Raw genomic sequence first — 14,019 nt, forward strand, 5'->3', positions numbered from 1 at the left:
TGGGCTCCCTGGTTGGCCGCCCCCAGCTAGGAGGCTGAAAGATCACTTCCTTTGCATTTATTTTTGCAGTTTCTTTTTAATTAGGGCATGTTTTTCATTTAAGCCAGTGGGTTCTAGTTTCCTTTGAAAATGTCCTAGTAATTGAAGCCATTGAACAAAAGTACAAAACAGGTGAGAGTGATGGGGAAGGTGGCCCTCAGCAGGTGGGAATCTGGGCAGCCCTGTGACAGGGGGTGGGGCTCACAGGGGCCAGGCTGGCAAGTGACCTTCCTCTTAAGGTTCTGTTCCTCCCGGAAGCCCCAGGAGCCTTGACTGCGGGGTGGGGAAGGACACGGGCTGCGGCTCCGGTTCCGGTTCCAGGCTGTTGCTGCTCCCCATCTTGTTCCCGCTCCCTGCGTCTGGTTGGGTCTCTATTTTTGTCTTTACCCCTCTCCTTCCCATCCCTATCTCCCTCTGCTCAGGTCTCTCCGACTCTTTCTCCTCCATCACTGTCTCTCTCTATCTCTGGCTGGCTCTCTCCATCTGTTTGTCTTCTCCCTCCCCCACTGGCACCACTTCCCCTCCACCCCCCAACCTCCCCACTCCCCCACCCCCGCTCTTCCTTTATCTCATTAGAAACTCTCTGTCCCACTTCCTTTGGCTGTAAGTGACATCCTGCCCCCAGAACCTTCAGAACCGAACCTACACAGATAGCAAGGACTCCGTGATCACCTGGCCTTGGGTGGCGTGGGAGTAGGTGGTGTGCAGATGCTGGGCAGGGAGGCGGAGGCCCAGGGAGGTCTGGAGGCCGCCCCCCTACAACAGCCCCGCCCCTGGGGCCCCTAGTACAGGGGTGGGGCCCCCAGAGGGCAGACCCCGGGGCTGGCGGGGAGGCAGTGGAACAGGAAGCCTGGGTTGGCAGTGAGGGGGCTGAGTGCAGCTTTGCGTTTAATTTGGTTTGGGGACTCAGCAGGGGGCTGTCACCTGGGGTGGAGATGTTGGTCACCCTGCCTCTGGGGACTGACTCCCCCTGAGTCCACACACAGTAGATGCATGGCCAGGGTGGGTCATTGCCTTCGCCTTTCCTTCTGTCTCAGTGGCCCTGGGCCCTGGCCCTGGCCCTCCTCCCGGGGGCAGGCCCCATGCTATGTTCCGGGCTCTACTGGGGCACACAGTAGGTCAGCAGTGCACATTTGTTGGCAAATTTGGGGGATCCTAGCAATAGTAGAAAATGGGTCCAGCTTCTTCCTTTCACAGAGGCCTCAGAGACTGAGGCTCAGCGAGGGGAGGTGATTTGCGAAATCCATGAAAATGGATTTGGAGTTACAGAGCAGGTCTGGGTTCCCCAAGGTAGATGCTGTGTGGGGAGAGCCTTTAGCTGGTAGGTACTCCGGTGGCCCTCTGTGGGTGTCCTGTGAACACCCACTCCTAGGTGGGGCACTGGGCTTTGAGGCTGGCTCCTTATAACCCTCCTGCTGGGAGAGTCTGGGCAGGTTCCTCCCCTGAGATCCTTGGGGGTGTCTCTACTTACCCTCCAGGGGAATGAAGCACAAGGATCCTGAGACTAGCAGAGGGGATCAGGTCGGTGGGGTCAGAGGTCACTTGCTCTCAGGTAGGGGCGGTGGCTGCCTTGGCCTTAGGAGCCTCAGTGTTCTGGTTAGATGTTGCCTGTTCTATCTTGGGTCACGAGGATACCATTATATCACAAGGTCTTCTGTGCTTTAGCTGGGAAAACCCAAAAGGAGAAGAGATGGCTCCCGCCCTCAAAAGCCTTCACTAGCATCCTATTGCCTACCAAGGAGTTGGGGGAGCCCCTTCTCATGGCACTCGAGGCCCCAAGATCTGGCTGCCACCCTCCTCTCCTGCCTCCCTCCCCTCTTGAACAGGTAAAGGGCAGTGCTGTACCCCATACCCAGAATCCACACCCCACCCCCTCACCGCTTATTCAGCAGGTCTGGAAGGGGAGCTGCCAGTGCTGGTCTGGGAACCCACTTTGGGAACCACTGTGGTTGAGGTTAAGCATACTCTAAAAACCAGACAGTGTAGGAGCAAAACCATGCTCCCCCACACGCCACCTTTGAGCTCTCAGGCCAGGACTTGAACTGCTCTGTGTCTCAGTTTCCTCGTCTATGAAATGGGATAATAACTGCACCGTTGTGACAGATCAGTTGTGAGGATTGATTGGACTATTACACTAATACACGTGCAAATTGTGCTCCTAACCGCCCCCCCACCCCCCGTCCCACCTGGAACGGTGTCTGGGCAGAAAGTTAGCAGTACCTGCGCCTTTGCTATTCTTACGGTTCTTGCTATGGTTATTTTTATAACCCCACTGCAACCTTGACACTGTTGTGCTCATAGTGAATCCTTGGCCACTCTTGATTCCCAGTGCGCTTGGACGCCTCTGGGCCTCTGTGCTCAAGCTCCTCCCTCGCCCACCCCCATCCTCTGCTCCTGTTCCCTTGCTGGGCGTCCTTCTCAGATTCCTGCCTGACCACCACCCTCCACTCCTCTGCTCCCCATCCTGCCTCAGCCAGAATCCACAGCCCCTTCCTCCGACCTCCTTGGTCACATGACTTACTTATTCCCCTGATCCGCCTCTCTCCTTTCATTCTGCCCGTTATCCAGTTACTAGAGTGTCCCTTTCCTGGGCTGATCCACAGACTTCTCCAGATCTGACTTCTTGGGGCTGCCAGTGTGTGGCACGTTCCTAATGGGGCTGGGAGTGAAGGGCACAGCCAGACATGTGGGTGGAAGCCCACGTTCTGGAGGGCACAGATGCCCAGGTGTGGGCTCGTTCATTGAAAGGTGATTACTCACTTACAGTCACTTTGCCCAGCTGTGCTCTTTAGGGACCTTCTCCACCTGGCACTGGGGACAGAGAGCCCAGATGAAAGTGAGGACTCCAGCTGCACCTGCCTCCAGGCACTCAGTTCCCAGATCCCTGAATCCCTAAGACTTCCCAGGTCCTGGGCAAACAGGCTCACATTTACCTTTTTGTGTGTGGTGTCGCTGAAAACTCACAGTGACGCGAGGCAGGCATCGCGAGGAGCCCTGATACAATGGGAAGATGGGGCCTTCTGAGTCAGACACATGGGAGTCAGAATGCCAGCTGGCTGGTGCCCAAGCTGTGAGACCTTGGGCCAGTTACTTCCCCTCTCTGGGCCCCAGCTTCCTCACCTGTAAAACGGAGATCACAGTCGTGACCATCTGTTGCGTTACCGGGAAAATGATAGATAAGGTTTTCTGGGGCCGGAGGCATAGAGACGCTCGGTAATTCACAGCGATAGGGATTATGTTGTTCACCTATTTCACAGATGAAGAAACAGGCTCAGAGAAGTTCAGGCACTGTCTCCCGAGCTGACCCTCTTCCTGCTGATGTCCAGGCAAGTCTGCAGATAGAAGTACTCTCCAGCAAGGTCCCCGGCATCCTTGGGACCCAAACCATTTTCCTGTAGGAAAAGACTGTTCACTCCCTCCCTCTGAATCTGGAGTCCCCCCTCCAACTCTCCCCCAGAAGACAGTGAACGCTGACGAGCTTCCCCTTCTTCCTCATGGCTTGTGATATGTTAAGTGTTCTTGAGCAGCTCTTGAGTTTGAAACCGTGGCTCCTCTCCCTGCTTGGTGAGTAGGTGAGGGAGGAACCTCTTCTGGTCCGGGGCTGGGTTTGTCTGAAACGGAGACAGGGGCAGGTTGAAGTGTCAGTAAACTAGATGCCCAGGTAGGTACAGCCCCAGAACCAAGCGTGCTGATTGTGTGCCTGACCCCCCCCCCCACACCCCCCTCCTTGGATGAACCATAAAAAAAGGTGTAGGCCTTCTTATCTGGGGACATTACCTCCCGCAAATGGTTATTTCTCGCTTTGTTCCTGGTCAGGCTTTTCCACTGTTTGGCCATCGGCCATTGCAAAACCTCCACAACAAAGAAGTGGAAGGTAATGCAATCAAAAAAGCCCTGCCCTAAGCTGCAGCCGGAAGCAGGGGAAGGCGGAAGTTGGCCAGAGACCTTGTGAGCGGAATATATGGAACAACCTGGCTCTTTTGTAAGCCAAAAAAATACATGGGAACAACCTGACCTTTTTGTAAGAGTTGGCTTCCCATGTAGAAAATTCATTTCCATGCCTTTGGGGCAGGAGTGCGAGTGCTTAGCTGGGTCCAGCCATCATCGTGTAAGGCTTTGGAGATCAGTTTGACTTAGTCATACTGAAACATTCAAAAAGGAAAAAGCATCCTGGGGCCTGGGAGAAGAGTACGGAGTGGTAAGTAGGCAGAGGTCAAAAGAGCCTACTGTGTATCTGTATTTTGGGGGTCAGGTAAATGGAAAGTCTGAAATCCAATTGCCTTCAGGTATAGCTGGATCCAGGTACTCCAGCGTATCAGGATATGTCTCAGATGGGCTTTCTTTGTTGGTGGCTTCATTCTTAGGCATGCTCTCCCCAGTAACACCTCTGGGCATACATCCTCCTAACAGTAGCAGTCTTGGCTGTAAGAGAGCCATTTCTCTAGTAATTCTTGCAAATCCTTGGATTGACTTCTCTAACCTGGACTCCCTAAAATCTCCCTGCAAATCCTCGGATAGACTCCCTAACCTGGGGTCTTGTGCCTATGCATGAACGTCTGTACCCTTGTATTGATCAGCCCTCCATCACTGGTCCTGGGCGTGGGATCAGCCCCATCCTGGTCACAAGGACTGATCCCAGAAGATGAGAGAATGCACGCTTGGCAGGCAGTTTGACAGATATCCGTACTAGTGGCGGGGCAGAAATAAAAGGGAGAGGGAGGATTTCTACCCTGGAGGGAAAAGTGGAGGCAGGCACCGTCATTCATTGAGCATTTACTCTGCTCCATTTTGTTATTGAGGCCTTTATGTGTACTTAGTTGCTGTTTGCCTTTTACGGATAAGAAAATGAGGCTTAGAGAGGCTAAGCGACTTATCTAAGCTATTACCAAAGCTAATAGGGAAAAATTCAGACTCAGGTCCATCTTCCTGCAAAACTCATTCTTTCACCACTCCCTGATACCTGAGGACACTTACCAATCAACAAAGTGAGCTGGAAAAATAAAATTTGAATGCCTGGGGGTGTGCCAGGCTCTGTGTTAAGGGTGGGAATACAAAAGAGAAAAATTGTAAAAGCAAGGCAGATTCCCTCAGTCCATAAGCTCTCCACAGTTAAGTGTGGGAGATGAAGGGGCAAATAGCAGTTACTACAGAGAATGATGAAGGGTAGGTAGAGGGGAATGTGAGACATAAGAGATGTTTAATCTAATCTGGGTGTTCATGGAAGATTTCCTGGAAAAGGTGGTGCTTGAGCTGAGGTGATAACAAGCCAAGATAAAGTAGGGGAGAGGGTATATAGGTCCATGTTAGATAGGACTCTTGATTGACAAAGAAACCCCGCTCCCATGGAATTAAGCAAAGTAGTACGTTTATTGGCTCATAACTAAAAAGTTGAGGGGTAGGGATGGCTTCAGGCATGGCTGGATCCAGGAGCGCAACTAATATCAGGGAGCCACAGCTCCATCTTTTGGTTCCATCTTCTTAGATTGGCTTCTTAGGCTCCACAGGTTAGGTAACTGGAGATGTCCCTGTACCTTCAACCCCACACCCTACCTGCTTAGCCTCCCCAGAAGTACCTGCAGAAGTCTCTAGCTGACTTCATTGACCTAGAATGAGTTATGTATCCATCCCTAAGGTAACACTGTGGCCTGGGAACAGAACATGGCAGTTTTCCAGGCCTAGGGCACATGTCCATGCCTAGAGTCTGAGGGAGACAGAGAAAATGGTTAGGAAAATCAGGGGTATGTGGCATCCATTGGGTTGATAGATGTTCCATTTGTCTGGAAGCACAGGAGAGTGATCATGAGACCCCCCCACAAGCCATGTGGAGAAACGCATTCTGAAGTGCCTGGGTGGCTCAGTTGTTAAGAGTCCCACTCATAATTTTGGTTCTGGTCATGATCTCAGGGTCGTAAGATCTAGTCTTGCCTCTGGCTCTGTGCTGGACATGGAGCCTGCTTAAGATTCTCTCTCTCCCCCTCTCCCTTTGTCCCTCCCCACCTTCTTTCTCCCCTTCTCCCTTTGCCCCTCCCTACCTTCTTTCTCTCCCTCTCCAAAAAAAAAAAAAAATTGTATCATAAGGATAGTGGGGAGCCTTGATATGTGTACTGTTGGAGAGTTGCAGGGTGGAGGCTGGGGGACTAGGTGGGAGGGGGAGATATTCACACTGTTCCTGCAAGATGCCTTCTCTTTGCAGTTTTGGTTTGCATTTCCCTGATGGTCAGTGATACTGAGCCGTCTTTCCATGTGCTTGTCGGCCATTTGTAGATCCTCTTTGGAGGAACATCTGTTAAAGTCCTTCGCCCATTTTTGCGTCAGGTGGTTTGGGGTTTGTTGTTAAGTTTTAGAAGTTCCTTATATATTCTGGTTATTAATTAATCCCTCATGAGATACGGGCTTTGCAAATATTTTCTCCTGTTTTTGTGGATTGTCTTTTTACTGTGTGGATAGTACCTTTTGAGGCACAAAATATTTTCATTTTCATGAAGTTCGTTTGTCTGTTTCTTTTTTCTTTTGTTACCTGTGCCTTTGGTGACAGAGCCAAGAAATGGTTGCATGGCTGTACCTTGAAGGGGAAGTTGGCAGGATTTGCTGCTGGGTTGGTTTGGGGTGGGAGAGAGAAAGGAGAGTCTGGCTGCCTTCAAGCCTTTTGGCCTGAGCATGGTATACTGCCATCAAGTAGGGGTAGAATGTATTTGGTTGGTGGGGGTGTGGCCAGGAGATCAGCTTTGGATACGCCGAGTTTGAGCTGCCGGCTCAGCGCCCAGTTGGAGGTGACAAGATGGTTGTTGCCTGCCGAAGTCTCATGTTGTAGAAGGAGTTTTGGGCTGGAGGTGGTAATCCAGTAGGAAGCTCCTGCTACCTCTGCCAGCATGATCAGTTTCAGTCCAGTGTCAGGAAGGAAAAAGCCTGAAACCATTCTCCTGGGGGGGGCAGACATCATCCCCTTGGCCTCTCATGAAAACCAGCCCAGCCTGGCTACTCCTTTATTGCGAGTCCTTTGTGGGCAGAGGTGTGTGCCAGGAGCTGAGCTCTGGGTGGTGTGACTGGAGACCTGCGCTCTGTTGACCTTTCTGTTCCCAGTGCCCGGTACCAAGCCTGGGCCTGGGAGAGCGCCTGCTGGCCGGTGTTGATGAAGGGAATGAATGGAGGCTTGTGTGTTCCTCTGTAGCTGATGGGAAGGTACGTGCGTGGGAGGGCCCCCAGCCAGCACCACTATTCCTCAGCGTTGGACCAAGTGTGGCTCTGGAAGACTATTTTTGTTGAAGTCTATCATATGTGCAGAAAGGTGCATACCTCCTAAGAGGACAGCTCGATGAATTTTCAAAAGGCGTGAAGGTACCAGATCAAGAAAAAAAGCACATGCCTTGTACCGGCTCCAACGAGATGCCTGGTACCTGCTCCAGTAAGGCCTCCCCAGAGGTTAGCCATGATCTTTACATCTCTATTAGAAGTTAATTTTGCCTGTCTTTGTACTTTATAAACATATAAAGTACCTTATGTACATAAAAACGCAGATGCTCTCTTTTGTATTTTTTTTGGCTCAGCATAAATTTGTGAGATTCATCCAGATCGTTCTGTGAAGTTCTGGCTTGTTCTTTTGCTTGGCTATTCGGTATATATAACTTATTAGTGTTTACATATTTATTCTCTTGTTAATGGGCATTTGGCTAGTTTCTAGTTGGGGGCTGGGACACTTCGGTAGGTATTCTTTGGTGAACAGTTAGATGCATTTCTTTCTTTTTTTTTTTTTTAAGATTTATTTGTTTATTTGAGAGAGAGAAAGAGCACACAACAGGAGAGGAGAGGGAGCGGGAGAGGGAGGGAGAATTGCAAGCAGTGATGAGCTCTGAGCCTGATGGAGGGCTGGATCTCACAGCCGTGAGATCATGATCTGAGCTGAGATCAAGAGTCGGATGCTTAACCGACAGAGCCACCCAGGTGCCCCAGTTCTGATGGATGTGTACTTAGCAGTAGAATTGCTCAGTCATAGAAAAGGTGCATGTTCTGCTTTTGGCTCTGTTATGCCATTTTCCCAAAGGAAATTGCCAGGTTCCCCTGTCCCCTGAGCATGAAGGTTGTGGTTGCATCATGTCCTTGGTAACACCTGGTGTTATCTTTTTTTTTTTTTTTTTCCAAGCTATTCGCATGTATGGTGGTCTTATAGTAGACTTTTAATGTGCATTTATTTTCCTGGGTGATCGTGATCTGAGCTGAGATCAAGAGTCGGATGCTTAACCGACAGAGCCACCCAGGTGCCCCAGTTCGGTGCATTTCTGATGGATGTGTACTTAGCAGTAGAATTGCTCAGTCATAGCACATGCTTGAGTGCCTTCTGTGTGCCAAGCCCTGGGTCTCAACCAGACGTGACTGCGCCCCCTGGGATCACTGGCGATGCCTGGAGATATTTTTGGTAGTTGCTGCTTGGTTGGGGGGTGGGTGCTGCTGTTATCTAATGAGTAGCACTCACTCATAACAGTAAGTGCTCTTTTATATGCTTATTGACATTCAGATGATCTTTTGTATGAAGTGTCTCTCTTCAAATTTGCCCATTTTTCTCTTGGGTTGCCTATTCTTACAGATGTCAAAGAGCTCTTTATATATTCTGGTTACAAATACCTCATGTTACTTGTATATTGCAGATATCTTCTTCCGTTTGTGAATTCTTGCAGTCAGTAAGAGGAAGAACTGGGCATTTCAAGCCTCCCAATCATTGATTTGAAGGCAACGCAAGCCCTTCACCTGTGTAAGCCTCAGTTTCCCTCTCTAAACCCTGCAGAGTGTTTATATTTAGCTCAGAGCTTGCTGCATAAATGGAGCTCTGGCTGTTATTAGCACCTTTGCTGGGATGAAAGAACCCTGAACTAAAACAGGTAAAACTCACACTGTGGGGGCTTTTTCAACCCAAGTCATTCGTGTTTCTCAGGTCAGTTCTATAAATATCTATTAAGCACCTACTGTATGCCATTCTACAAGTTATTCATTGAAAGTACAGTACTGAACAAGACCCAGTGCCTACCCTTGGAGGATGTTGCTCCAGGGGCGAGTGCCCCGGGGGCGGCGGGAGTTCCCGGGGAAGCACTGACTGGGCTAGAGCATCACGGAAGGCTTCCTGGAGGAGGCAGGCATCAGGGGGTTGAACATTATTAGGTACACCTCTTGTGATCAGGCACATGCTTGAGTGCCTCCTGTGTGCCAGGCCCTGGGTCTCAACCAGACATGATTGTGCCCCCTGGGATCACTGGCGATGCCTGGAGATATTTTTGGTTGTTGCTCCTTGTGCGGGGAGGGGGGCATTACTGTTATCTAATGAGTAGAGGCGAGGGATGCTGCCCCAGTGTCCGTGGCCCTGAGGTTGGGAAGCCTTGAGCCAGACAGTTGTAATACCCTGCGACGTTACAGTAAGGGCAGTGGTGGTGGTGAGCAGAAGGACTGGTAATGTCACCCCAGCCAGAGGATGTCAGAGATGCCATCGCAGGATGGGGAACCTGGAGCTGAATTTTGAAGGGTTGGGTGGGAACTAGCAGGAAGCTGGAGGTGCTGAGGAAGGGCACTGGTGAATCATGGAGATGTATGGATGGGAGCTCGGCGTGCTTGGGGGTTTCACTCCCAAGGGCAGGCTTAGAAATGGGCCGGGAGCAGACTGTGGGGACTGTGGATGACAGTCAAGGACTTAATCAATCTGTGTGCCCTGTCTGTCCTCCCCTCTCCCCGCCCTCCCCCTGGAGCTGTAAGCCACATGCGGTTGCTGAACCCTTAGAGTGTGGCCAACATAGCCAAGGAACTGAATTTTTTATTTCAATTGAACTTAAATTTAGATCTCAAAACAGACATTTCATTCCGTTCTTGGGAAACTTTTAAGCATGTGTGGAACTATTTCGGGATGCAAATGTACTTTTTCAACTGTAAATTTTATGAACTCTAAATACAGATCGGATATGCCTACTGAAAAGTGGAATGTACACCCCGGATTTCAGAGACCTAGTACTAAGGGGGACATGTCTCAGTAATCTTAATTTTTATATTGATTATTTATTTATTTTTTTTAAAAAGATTTTATTCATTTGACAGACAGAGATCACAAGTAGGCAGAAAGGCAGGCAGAGAGAGAGGAGGAAGCAGGCTCCCTGCTGAGCAGAGAGCCCAGGACCCTGGGATCATGACCTGAGCCGAAGGCAGAGGCTTTAACCCACTGAGCCACTCAGGTGCCCCTTTATATTGATTTTAAACGATATTTATAGTTGATGTTGACTTTATTTAAATTTTCACATTGGTTAGTGGTAATATTTTGGATAGGTTGGGTGAAACAAAATCTAGAATCAGATTTCATTTCACCATTTTCTTTTTCATGTGGCTTTTTTTTTTTTTTTTTCCCTTGAACGTGGCTTCTGGAAAATTGAATTCCACATGTGGCTTACCCTGGATGTCATCTAGACATCACTGTTATGGACCCTGGGAAAGGGCTAGAATATCAGGCCGAGTCTGACGGCTCGTGGAAGGGTTTAGGAAGAGAAGCGATGTGGTCAGTTTTCCATGGTAGTTATACCCTCTGGCCACCGTGGTGAGAGAAGATTCCATAGGATGGGATGTGTCCATCTATGGGGAGACTGCATAGCCTGAAAGGCTTGACCTGTGGCCACAGAAAGGAGCCCTAATGCCCCAGACAGATAGTGCACGGGCAGGTGACCAGGCTGGGCCCAGAGGGGAGGAGCCTTTGGGGAGGGGCGGGCACATCCAGGACAGACTGGTCCTTCAAAGAGGCCTCATAGCTGAGAGACTGCAGGAGTAATGTTGGCCACCACAAGTCAGCCGCCTTCTGCTGGTCTCCACTCCAGACACCTGCCAGCCCCAACTTGGTCCTCCCCTGCCACCCTGACTGAAGCCCACGCCCCTCTCAGGTTTGATACCCCATTTCCTGCTTCCCTGCCCTGCTCTCCACTGTTTAGCAGGCTGTGTGACCTTGAGCAAGTGGCTCTCCCTCTCTGGGGGCTGCCTGCTCTGCATGGCCTCACCCCTGTCGCACCTAGGGCATAGGAGAGATCTATGATGCCCATGGATGATTGTTCTTCCTGGGTTGGGTCTTTTGAGGGGTGACCATGTGGAGCCCTGGCAGAGGGGGCATGACACCCCCCTGTTCACTGGGTATCTCCTATCTCTGGATTATGTCCTGGCTGCACTGCTTTGGAAGCTGAGGCTCAGAGAGGTGAAGGGGCTTGCCTGAGTCCACACAGCTCAGCAGGGGCAGGATTCAGATGGGGAATGCAGACCTTGTCAGTGCCAGGCCACCACTCCCAGGACCGTGTCTCAGTGTTAGATCAAGGGTTGGGAGCTGGGCTCCAGGTCTTCATCTGTCTGGTGGGGTGAATGGCAGTGTTGACTGTAGCCAGCAGCTGCGAGGAGGGAGTAGTTGAGGGAAGCAGCACAGTGCCTGCTCGAGATGGGAGACAGGCCTTCAGATAGCACTACTGTTTGTTGGCTGATCCCTACATTCCATTCTTCCCAGCAGCTCTGCAGTGAGTGGTATGAGCCCACTTTTGGGGGAGGAACATGGGCTGAGATGTGTGCCTAGTCAGTCAAAGCTGGGGCCCCAACCATCCCTTCCCTACCTGGGCCCTGTCCTCACCCCAGTACCCCAACATGACCTCCTGTGCTCAATGAGGGCAGGCTTGCCCTGTCTCCCAGCCTGGTCCTCTGTCCTAGGTGACTGAACATGAATGGGCACAGGGCAACCTCCCCAGGGGCGCTCACGGATGCCCAGCCCACGGAGCCTGTTCCCTCCCTCAGGAACTTTCCCTCCCTGCTAGGTGAGCTGTAACCTTTCCGCCTTCCCACTTTGGAGCCATGTGCCAACAGCCAGAGTGGGCGGGCAGGAAGCTGGCAGGGAACATGCCCGGGACATGGCCAAATTCTAAAAAACTAGAGCTGGGAGAGGCCTTACAGGTCACCGACCCTGGGTTCTGGTTGTCTGGACACCTTGATCAGCCTCATAGCTGAAAAAGGGGAGGATCCGTCTGCCTCATCAAAACAGCAGCGTCTGGCAAATGCAGTTGGTACAGACAGTGGGCGGGGATGGTGGACCTTAAAGACCACTGGCCAGAGGGTCTTTTGGGGGCACTCTGGCAGTTTCTGCTGCGATCTGAGGATGCCTGGCCCCCAGGCAGCTGACCCCCTTTTTACATAGCTCCCTAGATCTGTGCTGCTCAAGTTTTAAGGTGCATGGGAATCCCTGCGGCCTGTTAAAATGCAATTCGATGTGGAACCTCCAGGAGGGACTGGCAGGCTTCCAGAGAGCCCTAGGGGGCCTCTCAACGTGGACACAAGGAGGCCTTTTCCTGTGTGGTAGGGCGGGTTGCAGCAAAGGAGAAAACAGCCTAAATGTCTCGCAGGGAGGGTTTTACCCTGCATGATGGGCCGTCCCTGCTGGGGGAGGAAGGGGATGCTCTGGAGCAGTTAAAAGGAGGGAGGACGATCCAGTCCGATCCATATGGGTCTTGTGTGAGGATGAGCCCGCTCTGAGTGCGGGGGCTTTCCCTGTGTCATTCGCCACAGTGACCCGTGCTAGACTGTCTGGCTGGGCTATGGGGCACACAGCAGGTGCTCAAGCAGTGTTTCCTGGATGGTAGAACCAGTGTGCTGGCGTGGAAATACCTCCATGACCTAGCAAGTTTCAGAAGCTTGTGTTGGCCACGCTGACATTTGGGGGTCCGGTGATTGTTTCTGGGGCGGGGGGGTGCTGACTTGGACATCGTAGGATGCTTGGCGGCATCCCTCACCTCTGCTCGTGAGACGAGCCTTACTTGTGACAACAAAAACTGTCTCCAGACATTGCCAATTGGGACAATTTTCCCTCAAGGAAAATTGGTCTGTGGTGGGATATGACTGCGTGTGGATGGAAGGATGGGAGGATGGGTGTTTGGGAGGGTAGGAGAGAGGCCCTGTGTGGCGTCCATTCAGATGCGGGTTCCACTGGGACCCCCTGGAAAGAAGGGCAGTCAGCCTCCCCAAACCGGTCAGTAGTGGTTGGAGACTTGGCTCCCAAGAGACTTAAGCTTTCTCTGTTTTTGTTTTTGTTTTTTAATATGGAGATGATACCTGTGACTTGAATACTTAAGTAAATTTTAGAACTAGGAAGGGTACAAGGACTTCTTCTAGATTGTGAGGGTTTGGTTAAAGTGTGTGCCTGCGGCACCCAGCACAGTGCCTGGCAGGCCGTGGGAGTGCAGCCGAAGGAAACCACTGTTGCTTTATTGCTGTATTTTGTTGCACAGGTTCCCCACCACCGGCAGCCCTTAAGCACATGGAAACATTAAGACCCCATTTGCATGTGGGCAAATTATCTCTGAGAGAGGGGGGACTTTCCCAAGGTCACACAGGGAAGTAGAAGGGAACCAGTCTTCGTGGCCCTGAAGTAGGGGCCGTTTCTCCCCTGTCGTCCCGGGGACCCTGCCAGGTGTTTGGACCTCCTGGTCATCCCACCTGTGGACTGAGGCCATCTGGGTTGCTTCAGGTCCCCCAGCTTGGGGCTCGCTCGATGTTCACCAGCGCAGCTGGTGCCCAGGAAGCTGGCAGAACTGGAAGTGGTGGGGGCGTGGCTTGTGGGAGCTGTGCTGTTTTTGCCTCGCAGCACCAGCGAGACAACCTAGGATGTGGAGCCTGTGACAGAGGACCCTGACCAAGAAGGCTCCTGGAGATGGCCACTGGCTGCCAGCCTTGTGCAGCTTCAGAGTCACATTGCACCTCTCTCGCTCAAATACCTGCCATGGCTCCCTAGAACCCAAGTCTGAATTTCTTTGCTGTGCCTGCTGGGTTATAATTCCATGCCCTTTAAAGGATTTTCCATGACATCACTAAATTGCAAATACTAATTATAGTGATAACTATAATAATAGGACCCAGAGCACCAACTGTTTTCAGGAAAGGTACAAAGTGCTTTGCATGCATTATTTTACTTAATCCGGACAGAAACTATCTGGCACTGTTGCA

The 14,019-nt window shown here is 51.3% G+C and overlaps 1 protein-coding gene across 7 annotated transcripts in view; it reads left to right on the plus strand.

Moving 5' to 3' along the window:
* The window catches only part of TPST2 (tyrosylprotein sulfotransferase 2), a 48,342-nt gene that overhangs the window by 7,300 nt on the left and 27,023 nt on the right, over positions 1 to 14,019 (plus strand). Inside the window, exon 1 of one of the 7 annotated variants that reach the window (XM_047697385.1) lies at positions 4,219 to 4,237. The exons of 1 other annotated variant lie outside the window; for it this stretch is intronic. Coding sequence is in view for 3 of the 6 variants with exons in the window: in XM_047697377.1 (XP_047553333.1) it covers positions 10,825 to 10,934 (110 nt within the window). In the remaining 3 variants the exon portion in view is untranslated. Of the gene's footprint in view, positions 1 to 4,218; positions 4,238 to 8,761; positions 8,783 to 10,782; positions 10,935 to 11,973; positions 12,087 to 14,019 lie in introns of those variants that run through there. 5 more of the 7 variants (XM_047697384.1, XM_047697377.1, XM_047697378.1 and 2 more) reach the window with 5 other exon arrangements.

The sequence above is a fragment of the Lutra lutra genome, chromosome 12 (genome assembly GCF_902655055.1).
Source record: "Lutra lutra chromosome 12, mLutLut1.2, whole genome shotgun sequence".
In the NCBI taxonomy this organism is placed as follows: Eukaryota; Metazoa; Chordata; class Mammalia; order Carnivora; family Mustelidae; genus Lutra; species Lutra lutra.